Source organism: Solanum verrucosum, unplaced genomic scaffold, assembly GCF_900185275.1.
Source record: "Solanum verrucosum unplaced genomic scaffold, falcon-dt-bn FXZP01000060.1, whole genome shotgun sequence".
Lineage (NCBI taxonomy): Eukaryota > Viridiplantae > Streptophyta > Magnoliopsida > Solanales > Solanaceae > Solanum > Solanum verrucosum.
The window spans coordinates 11,747,746-11,765,731 of NW_026020129.1; the positions used below are offsets into that span (position 1 = coordinate 11,747,746).

At 36.9% G+C, this 17,986-nt stretch overlaps 4 protein-coding genes across 5 annotated transcripts in view; 1 reads left to right on the plus strand and 3 right to left on the minus strand.

The window, feature by feature from the left end:
* LOC125826617 (uncharacterized) overlaps positions 1-17,986 on the minus strand; it is a 72,875-nt gene that overhangs the window by 47,881 nt on the left and 7,008 nt on the right. The gene's annotated exons all lie outside the window — the stretch shown is intronic.
* Positions 424-8,299, plus strand: LOC125826608 (ubiquitin carboxyl-terminal hydrolase 9-like). Of its 2 annotated transcripts, none has more exons than XM_049505957.1 (14): positions 424-565; positions 663-827; positions 1,948-2,196; positions 2,971-3,112; positions 3,690-3,749; positions 3,865-3,960; positions 4,210-4,608; positions 4,697-4,837; positions 5,125-5,295; positions 5,621-5,878; positions 6,044-6,192; positions 6,643-7,206; positions 7,283-7,559; positions 7,756-8,299. In XM_049505957.1, exons 2-14 carry the CDS (start codon positions 676-678, stop codon positions 7,918-7,920), a joined length of 2,823 nt encoding a protein of 940 aa, XP_049361914.1. In that variant the 5' UTR covers positions 424-565; positions 663-675; the 3' UTR covers positions 7,921-8,299. The 2 variants fall into 2 exon arrangements, with proteins under 2 accessions (XP_049361914.1, XP_049361916.1); XM_049505959.1 differs by having other exon boundaries at positions 6,044-6,180.
* LOC125826616 (glucan endo-1,3-beta-glucosidase 11) lies at positions 8,395-9,946 on the minus strand. Its single transcript, XM_049505968.1, has 2 exons — positions 8,739-9,946; positions 8,395-8,587 (listed from the first exon to the last, which is right to left on the minus strand). The coding sequence occupies exons 1-2, from the start codon at positions 9,894-9,896 to the stop codon at positions 8,498-8,500; spliced, it is 1,248 nt and encodes a 415-aa protein (XP_049361925.1). The 5' UTR covers positions 9,897-9,946; the 3' UTR covers positions 8,395-8,497.
* On the minus strand, positions 10,792-14,138 carry LOC125826610 (granule-bound starch synthase 1, chloroplastic/amyloplastic). The gene is made up of 13 exons (XM_049505961.1): positions 13,550-14,138; positions 13,381-13,461; positions 13,210-13,308; positions 13,024-13,113; positions 12,863-12,926; positions 12,682-12,782; positions 12,482-12,591; positions 12,155-12,398; positions 11,885-12,061; positions 11,604-11,795; positions 11,354-11,440; positions 11,121-11,249; positions 10,792-11,035 (listed from the first exon to the last, which is right to left on the minus strand). The coding sequence occupies exons 1-13, from the start codon at positions 13,880-13,882 to the stop codon at positions 10,919-10,921; spliced, it is 1,824 nt and encodes a 607-aa protein (XP_049361918.1). The 5' UTR covers positions 13,883-14,138; the 3' UTR covers positions 10,792-10,918.

The window sequence follows — 17,986 nt, forward strand, 5'->3', positions numbered from 1 at the left end:
AATTTGGATTACGATTCGATATAATTTTTTAATCATAACCATGAACAACCCTAATTACCACATTTGTAAACTATTATGGGATTTGCAATTTAGAATACCTTTTAGACCCTTTTTCTTTCTAATATAATACCTACAATAAATTTAACCAAAAAAAGAAAAAGAAAGAGAGAATACAAAACTCAAAAACATAAATAAAAAATATTTACATATTACATAAACATGACCCTTAATTTGGTGTCAATTGACAATTATGATTTTAACTTTGGGTATGCACAAGTAAACACTTAAACTTGTATAAAATTAAACAAATAAACACATTCGTCATATATAGTATCCTACATGACAATTTTATGTCCTACGTGTATTATGTCACGTAGGACACTCGTGATTGGGCATATCATATATAAAAGGTTGGTGGATGAAAATTGAAAACTCAAAACTCAAAAGAGAGAGAGACGCTTCGTGTATTTGTGCAGATCAAAACTCGAATCGGGGAATTTGGGTTTCTCCTGTAATCTAGGGTTCATAACTTCCCCCTTTCTCTATCGCTTTCGGATCTACTAGGGTTCGTTTATTCCTTTTCTCATACCCCTGTTTCGTTTCTTTTGTAAATTCAATTTTGAACTGGAATCTCTCTTCTTATTGTTTATTATCATTACTAGTATTGCGTGGATCATGACGATTCCGGATTCGACCTACATGATGGAAAACGGATCTATTGAATTGCCGTGCACCCCAGAAGAAGAGGCAAGGATCATTCAAGAGCTTATCAGCAAAGCTGAGTCCAATTTGAAACAAGGGAATCTCTATTATGTTATTTCTAACAGGTCCTTATCCTACTATGCTTTTTATTTTGATGTTCTATTCCAACAAGTATTGCACCCCCGCTCCACTTTGTGTTTCTTTCTTTCTTGTTTTTATTTTGATTACCTACAAATTTCCATAGGCGCTGTTCTCTTACCATTAGACCAATGCCTTGGGACATATTTCTTTTGCTGCTCACTCACATCTATCAGCTAAATAATTAGGGCTTCTGCCACCATGTTATGTTTGTAGTAAATGAGTTAATGTGCTAGTTTTCAATAACTATCACAACAAGGTATTTCTTTTTATCAGGTAAAATATTTCATTAATAATAACAAGGTATTAGAATATTAATTTAAAAAGCTTAACCTGATATGAACTGTTTCGGAAGTAATTGGTTATGATATGACTCATTCTAGTCCATGAGTTTTAGTTTTGAAACATTAAAATGGCTCAAGTTTCCCAGCAGCATATTGTAAGTGCTGTTTTCTCACCTATATTATATGAAAGAAAAGGAAGCTACTTGAGAAATGACTCTCTTTGTTCTTCCTCTTGGCAGAATCTACAACATGATTAAGCACTAAGCATAAGCATACAGAGTTGATAATTATGTACCAAGTTCTTTCTCAAAAATAATAATTATGTACCAAGTAAAATCATCAATGTGCACCTGAATGTGCTGTACTGATAGAGAAAATTTGAGAGCTGAAGCACTACATTGACTATGATTCATTGGATCTGTGAAACATTACCTTAATATTTGTAGAGACCAGGACTATAATCGTACTAGAGGCAAATAATGCTAGGTGGTTTCTTCTTATCGAAGTCATATGACGCTTCAGCTATTCAGATCCTCCCTTCTGTTGCGATGGCCATTTTGCAATTTCATTTTACCTTAAAGATTGGTGCTCCATAATATGGTTACCGATGGACACTTCAACCAGTTCCAGATAAGAAATTGATGTGGTGACTACTCTGCTGACATCGTAACTGTTGGATTATTTCTTCTTTTTTTCTGGTCTGACCTTATGGTGTTTAGGAAGTTAAGCGTTTTGCCAATTGCTAAAAGAAAAAATTTAGAACATGTCATAAAGGGAATAAACATGAAAATTCATACTCATTTAGTTTTGTCTGTATGCTTAGGTGGTTCATGGATTGGCAGAGGTACATTAGGAAGCCTCTTGGTGCTTATCCATTTAACGAGCATGCTACCGAATCTCTGCCTTCTCTTTTGCCAAATTCAGCTAATAGACCTGGACCAATTGATAATAGCGATATAATAATTAGAGAAGCTGACAGTGGAGATGATGATCCACAGCTTCTCAGAACTTTGGAAGAAGGGCGTGATTATGTGTTGGTCCCACAAGAAGTATGGGAGAAGCTCTCTGAGTGGTAAGTTTTTCTTGCTTATTTCTCATTCATCTTCCTTGATCAGACAGTGCAGTGGAGCTTAACTTGGCAACACCGTTTATGGTGTCTAGGAAATACTCCCATTTTTTTTTCATGAATAGAAGATACTCAATTTTTTAAGGCACTTTTTGTCGAACAACAGCTATGCAAAATTCCCTATGGTTTTCTTTTGTGAACTTCACTGTTCAGAAAGAGTTGTCTGTGGATGGTTATGGTCGACTGTCATGATTAGAAGTACTATGCTGTTACTTAATGCCCCCTTTGTTTCAATTGAAATATCTTACTTTTCTTTTTTTGTCCGATTTCAAAATGAATGTCTCTTTCTATATTTGGTCTTCAATTCCAACATTCTACATGACTTGTTTTTTTTACCATAAGATTCATAGGCTATTTTGGTCATTATACACCACATGATTAAAAAGTCTCCTTTTCTTAAATTCCATGCCTAGTCAAACTAAGACTCTTAAACTAAAATGGAGGGAGTATTTTTTTCATTTTCAGTGGAAGGAGAGCTGGATTGGAGCAGTAGCTCCCCTTATGACAATTAACTGTGTCTATGTTAGTTAGGGTCTCAAAAAACCTTTTTAGAGCTGATTGTACAAAACATTTACTCTTCCCTGGGATTCACATGCTATTCTTTTCCCAGGTACTAGCATACATGCTAGTGATCTGCTAAAATTGTGAATGAAGTACAAGGGTTTTTCACATGCTTTCCATTTCTAATTTTTTTTTTTGCGGTAATCACACTGCCTTTAGGTATAAAGGAGGACCAGCATTACCTCGGAAAATGATATCTGTGGGAGATGCCAAGCAACTTAGCGTGGAGGTGTTCCCGTTATGTCTCAATTTATTTGATACTAGAGATAAAAGCCACAAGGCTTTACGGTTAAGTAAAAAGGTATTTATGGCCTTGCCTCTCTATTTGGTCTCACTAATTTATATAAGAAGATACAGAGTCATTTTTTACCCCTTCAGAATAAAAGATCACTTATTGTCAGGGACTCAAGGTGCACTCTTGTTGCATCATCTTTCACTTCTTATCTCGAATTATAAATAGTGTACACCTGCTTCTCCATTCGTTTGGCCATCTATTGGCTGTTTAAGAATGACATTAGTAAACGCACAATCTGATGATTGCTTTTGCTGTAACAATCTCAGTCATCTTGTCATTATCAATTCGAAAACATGTTTTTTTAGGGATGGTGGGGTGGGGCATAGAGAATGATGTCTGATAATCTATTGGAGCAATACATGAACTTGCTATTTGAATCATGGTGGTCTTCTTATGTACTTCTGCACCCTCTATAACTTAATAAATGGGTGGAACCGTTAGCTATGTGGCGGTAGATCAATGTGACCGTACTAGCTGTATCAGCTGTATCATCTGATCGCTTTTTTGGTGTTTTGTTCTGTTGTTTAAATATGTTTTTTTTTCCAGTTATTTAGCAACTTTAAAATGGTGTGATATGTTTCAGGCATCTTTACATGAACTCTATACCATAGTGTGTAAACTCAAAGAAATTGCTCCAGAGAAGGTTTGTTTCTTTTTAAAATTAGGACATTATCTAGTTCTATTTCATGTCATCAAGCAAAGTTTTCTTAAAATGAGACAAAATCTTTACCCTTCTTATCATTTCTTGGATTGTACAGGCACACATCTGGGATTATTTTGATAAAAAGAAGCATACAAAGTTAGTTGCTTCAAACCAAACACTGGAGGACTCCAACTTGCAGATGGATCAAGAAGTGAGTTTCTCATACAATATGTCCTCTCTACATTACTAGTGTCCTATGGAAAATGAGAAATACCAGCTGATAGTGATATGCATTAGTAAGAGGGGCCGTTTGGTTTACCACATTACCTAAAATAATCTGAGCATAAAATCTGGCACAAGTAATACAATGCTTGGTTTGTGGAACAAGAAAAAATAATCTCAGAATAAGTGAATACATGCTTTCTAGCAAATCTTTACTGATGGAATGATCTCCTGCCAGATTCTCCTGGAGGTGCAACCTGAAGGGTCACTGCCTTCTGGTTTTGGCTTCGATTCAACCGGAAACGACTTGGCATTGGTTCCAGTTGAACCTCTGAGATCATCTGTCACAATTGCTGGTGGTCCAACATTGTCCAATGGTTTCTCTACTGGATATAGCTCCAATGCATATCAAGGGAGTTCTTTGAACTCCAGTTATGGTGACATGGAGGATGGATATGATAGTCTGAGGCCTGCAAGTAAAGGCGAAAGGGGAGGGTTGGCAGGATTATCCAATCTGGGCAACACATGCTTCATGAATAGTGCCCTTCAGTGTCTGGTTCATACACCTCCGTTCGTCGAATACTTCTTGCAAGATTACACTGACGAGATTAACAGACAGAATCCTTTGGGGATGCATGTAATGTTGCTTCTTTTGTCTATGTTGTGAACTTTTCGTATGGAAGAGATCCATATTTAAGTTTCTAATATCTGTTGTAGTTTTACAGGGTGAGCTTGCACTTGCATTTGGTGAACTGTTGAGGAAACTGTGGTCCTCTGGCCGAACACCCGTGGCACCTCGTGCATTCAAGGGAAAACTTGGTCGATTTGCTCCCCAGTTTAGCGGATATAACCAGCATGACTCTCAGGTTGGTTTGGCTCGTCTTGGCTGAGATTGTCATATTTGCCACAGGGTTTGCTCAATGCTAATTTTCGTCTTTAGGAATGCTTCTGTATCATCTGATGATAAATGTACCATGTATTAGCCACTACTAGTAGAGCCTGTTGTTTTTCGTTGCTAGAATATTGCTGGTAGTTTTTCCCACTATAGGCAGCAGGCCTTAAGTTCAGATGTTTCCTTTGCCTCTATGTTCCGAAACACATTTCTTTTAAAATGCTGCTAGATTTTCAATAAGTGATATGCTTCTTTTTCTAGGAACTACTCGCCTTCCTCTTGGATGGATTACATGAAGATTTAAATCGCGTCAAGCAAAAGCCGTATTTTGAGACAAAGGACTCAGACGGTCGTCCAGATGAAGAAGTTGCTAACGAGCTTTGGAGATACCACAGAGCCAGAAATGACTCCGTTATAGTTGATATTTGCCAGGTTCTTAGCTTTTTGTCATTTTCTTTCAATATTGACTGGGACTGTCTTGATTGACCTTTATGCAAGTGGTTTTATATTTTTAGTCCTGGGAATTGTTATTATTTTTTTCTTTTTCTCTTCCCTCTGCCAGCTTGAGTTCGACAGTGCCACTTACTGGAGACTGATAATCACTTTTTTTTCTTCTTTCTGGTGACAAAGGCTATTTCACTTTCAGTAATGTTTGGATAGAACTCTGTTGGCATATAAAGTATCTGAAATTGATGTTTGTTTTCTTGTTAGTGCATATGGCCATCAAGTTCACTCATACTGAAGCTATTTATTTCAGGGCCAATATAAGTCTACGCTGGTTTGCCCTGACTGCAACAAAATCTCAATAACATTTGATCCCTTCATGTATTTGTCTCTACCACTTCCTTCAACAGTCACAAAGACAATGACAGTAACAGTGTTTTATAGTGATGGCAGTGGCCTTCCAATGCCATATACTGTTACCGTCTTGAAACATGGTTATATTAAAGATCTTGCACAGGCTTTAGAAATTGCATGCTGCTTAAGGATTGATGAATACCTGCTACTTGCAGAGGTAATGGTTTTTTTGCTATTTGTTCACATTATGTATGGGTACCGGACATGTGCATGCCTCTGCAAATGTTTGTACCAGAATCGTATATCTGCACACATGTAAATATTTTGTGTTGGTTTGTTCGAACTGTGCTACTGTTTGTTTCATAATAAGTCTCCTGAACAGGTCTATGAACATCGGGTATTTCGATACTTTGAGAACCCTACAGAGATTTTGAATTCAGTTAAGGATGATGAACATATTGTTGCATACAGGCTCCCGAAAAGGGTGGCACAACTGACAAGACTGGAGATTAGTCACAGGTACCTGGAAAAGTAAGTTTAAATCCTTGGATTATATTGGTATTTATTTTTTAAAAAAATTCTTGAATCTTGCGCTAATTTATAAGCTCTTAAAATTAAAAATTCTGTTATTTTTTGGCCCACCAGCTGTCCCATTCGTCATGATTGATTTTTCATGCATTTGATAATTTACTAGTCTTCTCCTGGTATTGCTTTTAGCAACTTGAGTGAAAGTGTGGACTCGTGAATTTGTGATTACTCTCAATTTGGTGTGTGTGTTTACATTCAATAGTATAAATTCGTTATTGAGGTTATTAACTGACAAAGAATGAGGTTAATTCTGAATTTCTTAGTTGACTTTTTTACTAGTAATAATACTACTTATCACTCATCAAGAAAAGTAACTATTCAGGACTGGTGTCTTGACTATACTTGTTATAGCTTATTCTTCACCTGCCCTTGACCTTCATGCATTTTCTCCAGGTGTATCATAGACAGTTCGAAGGCCAGTGAGAGGAAGTTGTTCTTGACACCGCTTGTTACTTTCTTGGAAGACCCACATAACGGAGCTGATGTTGATTTTGCTGTCCATAAGGTACTTGCTCCATTAAGAAGGAAAGCATTTATCTCATCAGCACCTGGTCTTAAGGATGGTGCCGAAAATGGTTCTCCCTCGGAAACAATTGAAGTACCAATGAACAGCTGTACTATCCAATTTGGTCGTGAAGGTCAATCAACGGAGTGCATAGATCCAGTGGGGAATTTCAGCATGGAGCTGACATTTCATCTTTGTTTAACTGATGAACGGGGTACTAACTGCAGGCCCATTACAAAAGATACAGTGATAGAACCAGTTAGAATGCAAAAGGTTATATTGGATTGGACTGAGAAGGAATATGAGCTATATGATGCAAGCTACCTCAAAGACCTTCCAGAGGTTCACAAAAGTGGACTTACAGTGAAGAAAACCAAGCAAGAAGCTATATCCTTATTTTCGTGTTTGGAGGCCTTCCTAAAGGAGGAACCTTTAGGACCAGATGATATGTGGTATGTTATGAGATGTTTTCTTTAAGTGTCGTCCACTTGATGTGGATTTAAGTGTATGTTTATGATTTTAATTCAGGTACTGTCCTCGCTGCAAGGAGCATAGACAAGCCTCCAAGAAGTTAGATTTATGGAGACTACCGGACATACTTGTTTTCCACTTAAAGCGGTTCTCTTATAGCCGATGGCTGAAGAACAAGCTTGATACGTTTGTGAATTTTCCCATACATAATCTGGATTTAAGCAAGTATGTGAAAAGTACGGATTTATCTGAGAGCTCCCATGTGTATGAGCTATATGCAATAAGCAACCATTATGGTGGACTAGGTGGTGGGCATTACACAGCTTACTGCAAGGTACTTTTTATTTTGTCTTGTTCTTTTGTTGAATATCGTAATTGCTACCTAGAATATATTCTTCTTGAGATAGCAATAAATCAGGAGCTGTTAATATATATAGTGAGAATATTGAGCTCAATCTCTGCCAAGGGGCTCCGATGGTCTTGGTTGACTGTAGGTTCATTGTATACTGATGGGTTCTTTTAATTGGCAGTTGATTGATGACGACAGATGGTATCATTTTGATGATTCCCATGTTTCACCTGTCGCCGAATCGGATATCAAAACATCAGCTGCCTATGTGTTGTTCTATCGAAGAGTTAAAGCTCAACAAAATGGAGTTGTGGGAGGGTCCTTTCAGTGCCATAGAAGCTCTTGAAGATGCTCGACTGGTTGCTCTTATCCCCTCTTGATAAAGTCTGAATTCTTGGCTGTCTGGCAGGGGCTAGTTCATGAGTCAGCTAACGTGGTTGGGGCTCATCTTATCCTAGGCAAATTAGAAGTAGGTGCTCTATCAGTAAGAGGCACCAAGAGGAAAACAGAAATTGGATGAGGCTCTAGTGTTTCTTGAAAGACTTTTTATTTTTTTAGAGAAATTTTGTAAGTCTTGGGTATCCGAGTTATTCGTAAGAGGCATTATACTCTTGTAGAGTAGTGTTCTTATCATTTTTTTAGCGAAGAAGTTGTACTCAAGGACCAAACCTTTTTATCTAATTACATATAGCAGTTTGATGAAGAAGTTTTTATTACGACATTTTCTTGTAGATGAAAAAAATGGACATAATTGAATGAAAGTGAGCCATAAAGTTAGAACAAACCAGTGAATGAGAGCGGATAGATAGGATTGGAATAATGGGTAAGCTGTTGTATCGTCTTTTTAATCTAATAATAATAATACCATAAAGCAAAGTCGTCAAAAATAATCAAAGAATACAAACATTAGTGAGTCTCGTCTATTACAAGTGGTAGTAGTTGTCAAGTTTCTTCCATAGTCCAAAGCTCACAAAGTAGAGAAGCAAGGTTTTGCAGGGAGAAAGACTTGTCCCCTGAGAATTGCACAAGAATATTAGTATCAAATGAAAGCAGACATAACTTCATACATCTAAGTCCTTCAGTAATTATAGAACTTGGAAATAAAAAGAGAGAAAAAGAAGACCGGATCATAAAAAGAGAAAAAGAAGAAGCTAAAATGCTCACCGAATCAGAAGTAATGGCCAGATAACCGGAGGAGGAGCTTGCTGGCGGCACTGACGCTGATGGTGTAGATCCAGACCCACCGGAGTTACTGCTATTCGTACTCACTGCGTTGATTGCCGGGACTCCTAAGGGGTAAGCCTGAGATCCGTCCGGCTTGAACAGGCCGTAGTTTCGCTCCGAACCAGGACCAGGCTTGAGGTTCTCATTGAACAAGGCAAATACGTATATATTCAAATCCGAGTTAGGCCTCATGGGTGTACCCTTCTTCTGACCAATAAGCTTCATCAGATTACAGTTGTATTTCCTAGCATTCTCCGGTGTAGCTCCGGCCTCGTCGGCGTCTCCCTTTGACGGCCATCCCGTCTCCGAGATCTGTACGCAGACGTTTTTGTACCCGATGGAAGCTAAAGCAGAGTGAACAGCATCGATCTGAGCGAAAAGCATGTTGTCGTAATGGAGATTGGACTCTGGATCAACGATACCAGAGTTGGGCTGAAATAGCACGAAATCAAGGGAGACCTGCTTCGGATTTCCCTTGTAAGCAAAGTAAGGATAAGCATTAATCAGAAAAGGTGAGCCAGTTTTGCAATGGAAGTCCACGATCTGGGTAACACAGTTGACAAGATCCCGACGGAAAGCTCCAGCAGATGGCGGATAGGAAGTTTGTAGAATAGCAAGAGAATGTGCGGTGGTGACAGTGACTTGTTTGTCCAATTTGAGATTAACAAGAGCAGTGTGGACACTTTGCATTGCAGGGAGGAGGTTGTTGGTGAGGATGGTATCGTTAAAGGTGAGAACTTCATTACCGACAGCGATGCAGGTGATTTTAGTAGCAGGTAAGTAAGCTTGGACATTATTTTTAACCCATGATTGAGCTTTAGAAGGATCTTTCATCTTGGAAAGGTACTCATTGCCAAGACTGACGATGAACTCAACGCCGGTGTTAGCAAAGGCTTTGAGGACATGTGGGTCAGCATCATAGAGCTTGATTCTGGTAGCTCCGATGGATTTGACTAATGGTACCACGTTTTCCGGTAAGGGAAGATTGTTGGCAATTTGCCCGTAGTTGATACCTAGAGGAGCCACCATAGTTGGAGTAAAAAACAGCAGAAAGAGGAGAAGAGAAGAGGAGATGGGATTGGGATTGGGTTCCATCATCAAATGACAAGTAAGGAAGGAAGGAGCTAAAGGTGAAAGAAAAGAGTAAAAGCAACCAGCAGCCTAGCAAGAAAAAAGTAAGCTGAGTGCCGAGTGGTGGTGTTATAAGTAACGGAGCGGCTGCCTGCTTTTATCTTCTCTTTATTAAATTAAAAAAAAATGCTACTGGGAAAACTTGGTCCTAAAAGTAGCATTTTAAGTTTAATAGTATTTGTTGCTTTAGAGTAACGAAAGAATAATACTACTACTTTAGTAAATAGAGAGCATCTTTTTACTATTCAATTTGGATTGTAAAATTACTACTACTACTACCAATAGAGTAGTAGACAAAGAGACAGGTGCCGTTATGTAAAGGAGATGCTTTGATTGAGCTGTAGGCCATTCAATCATACATACTACCTTACTTTATGAATGAATATGTCATGGGCTCAAAAATATCTTTCTAAATGCAATAATTTAAGTGTTGATTGACATAGATGTTGCATTGTTTTCACATAATCACTTTGAAATTCAATAGCCATCTCCTCAAAGTTAGCCTGGCAGCTTCTTTCATATGACCAAACAACTAATTTGAAATTGATTACTTCTTTTAAACAAAATTTATAACTTAACACACTAGCTCTGTATTGAGTAAAAAATCATCAAAGGAGGACGGAGCAAGAAACATTGATTCCTTGGGTAATTTTCATTATATATGTACTGCAAATAATTATGCAAGAAAAGGTACAACAAATTCACGCATATATATTAGCTACTAGTATTATTTATGCTACATTACTAAGTATTTACTTGCAAACGTAAGTAATAACTATTTTCTATTGACTTTGATCCACACCACCTTAAATAGCCCTTACCTACAAAAACATTAACCAGGATTTTACAGCCTAATATGCTGCTGCTCCCCAGCAAAAACCAATCATTTTGTAGATGATTGAGACCCCATAATAGGGTTCTACATAGTTCGCTAGTAAATACGTTTGCTTAATGATCTTATTGTTGAAACAAGGATAACCAAAGCTCATTTAAGGAGTGGCTACATTTTCCTTGGCAAGTGGAGCGATTTCTTCCCCTTCAACACCGGGTTCACTGCCAGAAGCTCCTAAGCCCAATAGCAATGTCTCCCATTTCTTGGCAGGTTCCTGCAAGAACACCAGTTGGCATCCATCAGTGCTGACGAGAACAACAAACTGAAGTACCTACGCAAATTATCAAATTGACACCTACCTTCCAGGAGAGCTCCTCTGACATGCAATTTTTTATCATCTCAGCAAACGCGAGGGTGCCATAGACTGCAAGAGCTCTAGCAACTGTTGTTACTATCTTAAGCACATCAGCTGGGTCAACAACATCGCACTAACCAAATTCAAGAAGCAATAAGTTAATGTTTATGCAACAAGGGATATATCAAGACGAGAATGGACCATGTGCAAGTACACAATTGATGTAAAATCACATACTTCAACATTGAAGGCTCCCATATGGAATCCAGTATAGCCTTCTTTCACAGTGTCAACAAGTCCACCAGTCGATGCACAGATTGGCACCTGACTCACATGTGATTATGTTAAAATCAGATAACCAATTTTCAGAAATGAAAAGCTTGCTGCAGTAACATTTAGTTGGCTAATAAACTTTAGATGGAAAACAAGGTCTTATGATTCTTTTTTTAAAACTCAGTAAAAAGGTACAAGCTCTTATAGTTCTTACTGTTCCATATCGCATAGCATGTAACTGAATGAGACCACAAGGTTCAAATCTGCTTGGAACCAACATAAAATCAGCACCAGCAGTGATCATGTGAGCCAAAGGGACATTGAATTTTGCCACTCCTTTAGCTTTGTTAGGGTACAACACTTCGAGCTGTTCAATCTCCTGCTCAAACTCCTTTTTGCCAGTTCCCTGATGCATAGGATGAGTAGCAGGTCAATTTCAGTTTCAGCACAAGTAAACTCAACAAGAGAGATACCATGAGTCAATTTGGTACTTACAAGGACTACAATTTGAACATCCAATCCGATGAACTTGTGAATTGCAGCAACAAGAATATCTGAACCTTTCTGCTCCTCAAGTCTGCCGATGAAGCCAATCAAAGGGATCTTCTTGTCAACAGGCAAGCCAACTGCTGCTTGAAGAGCCTCCTTTAGTAAAGGTTTTGCGTCCATGACCTGTATAGAGATTTTGATTAGCAAGAACTCTTTAATTTCATAAACATACAAAATAATTTAGTATATACTGGAGTCGGAAAAATCTTATCTTACAGTGGTTATATCGTATTTGACATCTGTGTATTTGTCAGTCGCTGGGTTCCACTCTTGTGTATCCATGCCATTCACAATCCCAGTTATGCAAGTCTTACGAAGGACATTGTCCAATTCAACACCTTTGTCAACAGCAGAGACAAGTTCTTGGGCATAGTATGGGCTCACTGTAACCACCCTATGTGATTCTAATATCCCAGCCTTCATCCAGTTGATTTTCCTACCCTTAACAGGCTTCTCATATCTGCAAAATTTTAAAAACTCAATTTACTAGCATCAAAAGAGCTTCAAAAGTTGGTGGTCTGATTTCAAGCATTAAATACATACCCATCAATGAAATCAAAAGAACCCCTGAATTCATCAGGAAGATTGAGAAGAGGGAAGTCAGAGAAAGAAAATCGGCCTTGGTAGGCAATGTTATGGATGCAGAAAGCAACCTGGAGGCAATGTGAAATTTATCATATATTAATACAACCTTACTGATTTGCAGGGTAAAGTGCAATCAAGTGAATAGAAAGAAATTTTACCTTGGCATTCAAATAGATTCCTCTGGACTGGTACATTGACTTCAAGTAGCAAGGAATGAGAGCAGTGTGCCAATCATTGGCAATGAAGAGAACATCCTCTCCTGCAGGAATAGGCAAAATAAAGATGATTACCTACAATGATATAGTAAGGAGTTTTCTGAAACTAGGATGTGTTAATTACCATATGGTCCTGAGAAGTAGTTGCTACTGTTCAAATTCAAAACTTTAGGTGCCTCTAGGGCTGCCTGAGAAAACAAGGTTAAAAAAACGATTAAAGACAAAAGAGTAAAATGCCACATAAAAATCAAGACAAGACAACAGTATAACAAGTAACTAACTTACTTGACACAACAAGCTGAACCTAAGTTCATTGTCCAGATAATCTAGTCCAGCTTTGGGGCCATAGATTTTTGAAGCAGTTTTGCCCCAAACCTTAAAAGAGTAAAAGCACCAGTAGAGTTAAAAGATATTCAAAATGACCTGTTCTGCGTATCCCTCAGGACGGATTCATAATCATAATATGCTTACTTTCTCCAAGAACATTGGGTGGTCAACAAAAACACGATCAACCCCACGTTTATAGCAGTGAAAGAAACGAACAATTTCGATGCTGTCTCCAACTTTGACCTGCAGATCACATTCTTGAATCAGGAAATGTAAGAGAACAATATTGTACCGTATCAATATAGGAAGATGTACCTCAACCGCAACGCTAGTATCCCAAGCATCTTTGTATTGGTCATAACGGGGGGATATTGTCATTACCCGATGTCCGCGGGCCTAAATGATAAAAAGACTGATGCAGTAGAAACTAACTAAACAAAATAAGTAATGAATGAGTAGGTAACCAAATGAAAGACAGACTTACTGCAAGGGCTGGTGGTAGTCCACCAAGAACATCACCTAGTCCACCAGTTTTGCTCCAAGGACCAACCTCAGTACCCACAAAGATCAAGTTCATTCCCTTTCCACAAACAATGGTAGCTGAGCATCCAGGTCTCTTGGTCTCAGTTCTGGATGCCATCTTGGGTGTTACCTTAGTATTAGTTGTTGATTGGAGCCCATCAAGCTTGTTAACAGCCCTTAAACCATTGTGAGTCAGAGTATGGTTCCTGAGTCCTATCTGTGACAAGGTTGATTTGGTGTCTAGTGAAGTTTGGCTTCTTGACACAAAGTGGTGTGAAGCTGTGATGCTTGCCATGTGATGTGTGGTCTACAAAAAGGGGAATCTACCAGAGAATAAGCTACAGATGAACAAAAACAAAACAGAAATTGATTTCTGAGAAGAAAGGAAGCATTCACATTTATCACCGATTACAGTAGGCAAGAGAATCAAAATCAGAATAGATGAGATGAGATATGAAACAACGTTTATACACCATAACACGATTCATAATAGAATGTAGGGAAACATGCATGAAATCAGAAATAATTGGAGGAGATGAGTAAAAGTTACCACTTGTTGAGCTGTGTGAGTGAGTGAGAATGAGGAGGTGCCTGCCTTATTTGTAGCAGGTTTAAGTGACACGTGTCAAGAGAATAGCGGGTGGCTATCCCTTAGCGGAAGGCAACTGTGGACACTGTATTATAGGGAAATGCTCATCGACAGTATTATGGGCCCTCTCTTTGTTGATTCACGGCTGGACTGCAACTTGGGCCTTGCAATGGGCCCGTCCGGTTGTCTCCTAGTATCTAAAAAACTAAACCAACTCCCTCCTACCGCTACCACTTGACATTCCTATGTCTCGTGTTAATTAAATTATTATTATAGTAATTAAAAATAATATCTAGGTACTGGTACTGGTCCCTCCCTCCACTAGAATATTAGTTACTTCCCCCTTAGCTTTGTATTCCAAATTACTGTAAATATATTTTCTAATTTTTTACGACAAACAAGATCTAATTATGAATGCACAATTCTAAAGGTTGAATACATTACTTTACTTGGTTTAGCCTATATTAAGTTGCATTTTAGTATTAAGATTGAGATGCATGGTTCTATTACAAAATTGATACACTGCCAAAAGGAAGGATGGTTAAAAACAACATTCAATGTTTGTTACATTTCTTCCTATTGTATTTTTTTTTAACGAGCTTCCCGTATACATTATAACATGTCTCCGTTCCACTTGGCAGGAAAAAAAATACCCAAATAGGAAGAAACTTTCAAGTATATCCATAGATGAGGACTTAATGGATAGGCTTTTCGAGGATTCATAAATCATAATATCTGGCGGAGGAGTCAATTAAATACTTGTGGTTTGTATCCTGATTACTCTGTCAACAGCCAAATAGAAAAGTTTGAAAAGAGAGAAAGGATTTGGTACAAGATACTGTTGCATTTGTTAAGTAATGAACAAAACGGAGTAATATAATTTTCTATCTCGTTAAAGCTTCTTCCTTTGTTTCCATATCCTCTTATCTTTAGAGCCAATATAATAAGTAAAGAAAATAGATTAATTAATAGTTTCTTCCTGATTTCAATTTGTGGAACCTTTACTGCCTCGAGAATTTCTTAAGAATTTTATATATAATTAATGGGAAAAATTACGCGATTAAGCAAACTTATATTACTTAATTACTCATCATACCTATAGTTTGCTATAATTATCACTCACGACTAATATTATACATTAATTACGTGGGCTAACTTCGAGTTTGTATAATTAGCCACGTTTGTATATGTATAATTCGCCAGAATATACAAATACATATGTATAATATACAATTATCTAACCTATATACATATACAATTCACCTCTCTCCCACTCTTTGCCCTCTCTCGCTCACCTCTCTCCTCCCTCTCCCAATCTCGCTTGCCATATATACAAATGCATATGTATAATATACAATTATCTAACCTATATACATATACAATTCACCTCTCTCCCACTCTCTGCCCTCTCTCGCTCGCCTCTTTCCTCACTCTCCCAATCTCGCTCGCCTCTCTCCTCCCTCTCCCAATCTCGCTTGCCATATATACAAATACATATGTATAATATACAATTATCTAACATATATACATATACAAAGTTTTTTTCATCACTTCTCTCCACCCCTACCAGTTCCGCCTACCCCCTATCCCAAAAAAATATAAAAAAAAACTACCATCCCACCCCTACCACCCCCCCACCCCATCCCAAAAAAAAAATTAACAAAATTTTATATTTTTTCATTAATTTTTTTAAAAAAAAATTACCACCCCCGCCCCTACGCCTCCCCCTTCCACACCCCATCCAAAAAAAAATTAACAAAATTTTTAATTTTTTCATTAAAATTTTTTTAAAAAAAATTACCACCCCACCTTCCTTACCAGCCCTCCACACCCCCTACCCCCTACCACCCCCCCCTCTACACCCCATCCCCAAAAAAAAATTAACAAAATTTTAAATTTTTTCATTAAAAAAGTATTTTTTTGAAAAAAATTATCACCCCACCCCCCTCCACACCCCATCCAAAAAAAAGTTACAAAATTTTAAATTTTTTCCAATAAATTTTTTTATAAAAAAAAATTGAAAAAATTTACCAACCCACCCCCTATGCCCTACCAAACCCCCCACCCATTATCCCAAAAAAATGTAAAAACAAGTTTCATTTTTTTTAAAAAAAAAGACTTTTTTAATACCCCACTCTTTATCACTTTTTTTATTTGTTTGTGTGAATGCATATTTGGGTTCATTTCCCAGCTGGTTTGTGCTGAATTCTTGGGGCATAAGGATTAAGGTCTGCCTTCAACCACAAGAAGAAACATCTTCTCACCCAACACAAATAAATATCCAAGGTTAATTGCAATCAAATGATTTTTCTTTTTCTTTATTTATTTATACGTAACAAAGACAATGTATTTCTCCATCATATTTCATTTAAATTTTCTTTCTTACTTCTTCCACTCATTTGATTCAGGCAACAACTATATAGTATATATCCCCCGCCTTTAAAAACTTCCTATTATTTACACAACTAGAAAATAAAAGGAAAAATCACCTCATATATCTTATGCCTTTAGATGTATTTTTTTTATATTACTACTTATAACAGTTTAATTACAAATATTAACAGATTAGTTTTAATTTATAATTTAATTTATTTTATTTAATTAATTAGTTATTATTTTTATAATTACATTATAATTAATAAGTAAGAGAAATAACATTAATATTAGAGAATCAATTGTCATTATCTCTTCCACCATTTTAGGGATAACATTAATATTAGAGAATCAATTGTCATTATCTCTTACACCATTTTAGGGATTTTTTTCCAGATTTCACACAGCAACCCCCACCTTCCTCTTTTACCCACACGTAAATCCCCCACCCCCACCCCCACGCCCACGTTTCTCTTTTACAGAGAACTAACTTTTTCTCTCTCACCATCTTCAACGTTCGTCTTCTTCATTCAAAAAAAAAACCCAGTAGAACTCCCACATTTATATGATTTAATGGTGGAATGAGATCTACACACGAAAAATGTTGAAATTCCTGCAAAGTGTGGTTCCTCTTAGTCGAAGGATCAAAAGGAGAAAAAAAACGAAGCAAAGAAAATGGTGAGTCCGGCAAATCAAAAGGGAAAGAAGAGGAAGGGGAAAATTGTAGAAACCCCTTTTGATTCGAATTCTGATTTTGTTAGTGAAATAAAAAAGAAAAAAAGCAACAAATGTAGAAATTGCTCAATCTTCAAAACCATCAATAAGAAGAACAACAAAAAAGAAGGAATCAGAAATTCGAATATCCAAAAAAGGCAAAAAAAATTGTTAGGGTAAGTATTATATTTAATTTATTTTCACATTATTCAAATTAGTGATTTTTTTGCTAAAAATATCACATTATGCTTATTGTTGTTTCGAAACTTTTGTTTGGGTGAAACTTGTACAAAATGTGAATAATATTTATATGAATCTGACTTTCATATATGATTTTGGGATATTATATGAAATGTGATATAATATTGGTATGCAAATGGTATGAATTGTGTTTTGACATTGGTATGGAATTGGTTTGATATCAGTAGCCCAATGGTATGAGTTGTTAAATTGGTATGCAAATGGTATGAATTGTTAAATTACTCTGTTTTGTATGAATTATGTCTAATATTGATATGAAATTGGGATTTTTTCTAATAGGAAGGTTTCTTTTTCAATTTCTTCATTAATGTATTTAAATTTTTAACATTGGTATGAAAATGGTATAAAATGATTTTTCTTTCAAAAATTTTTCAGTGATTGTGATTTGTACACGTGTCTATTTGATGAATATATCAGTAATGGAGTTTTTGATATGCGTTATGTTGATATCGATGCAAAGTA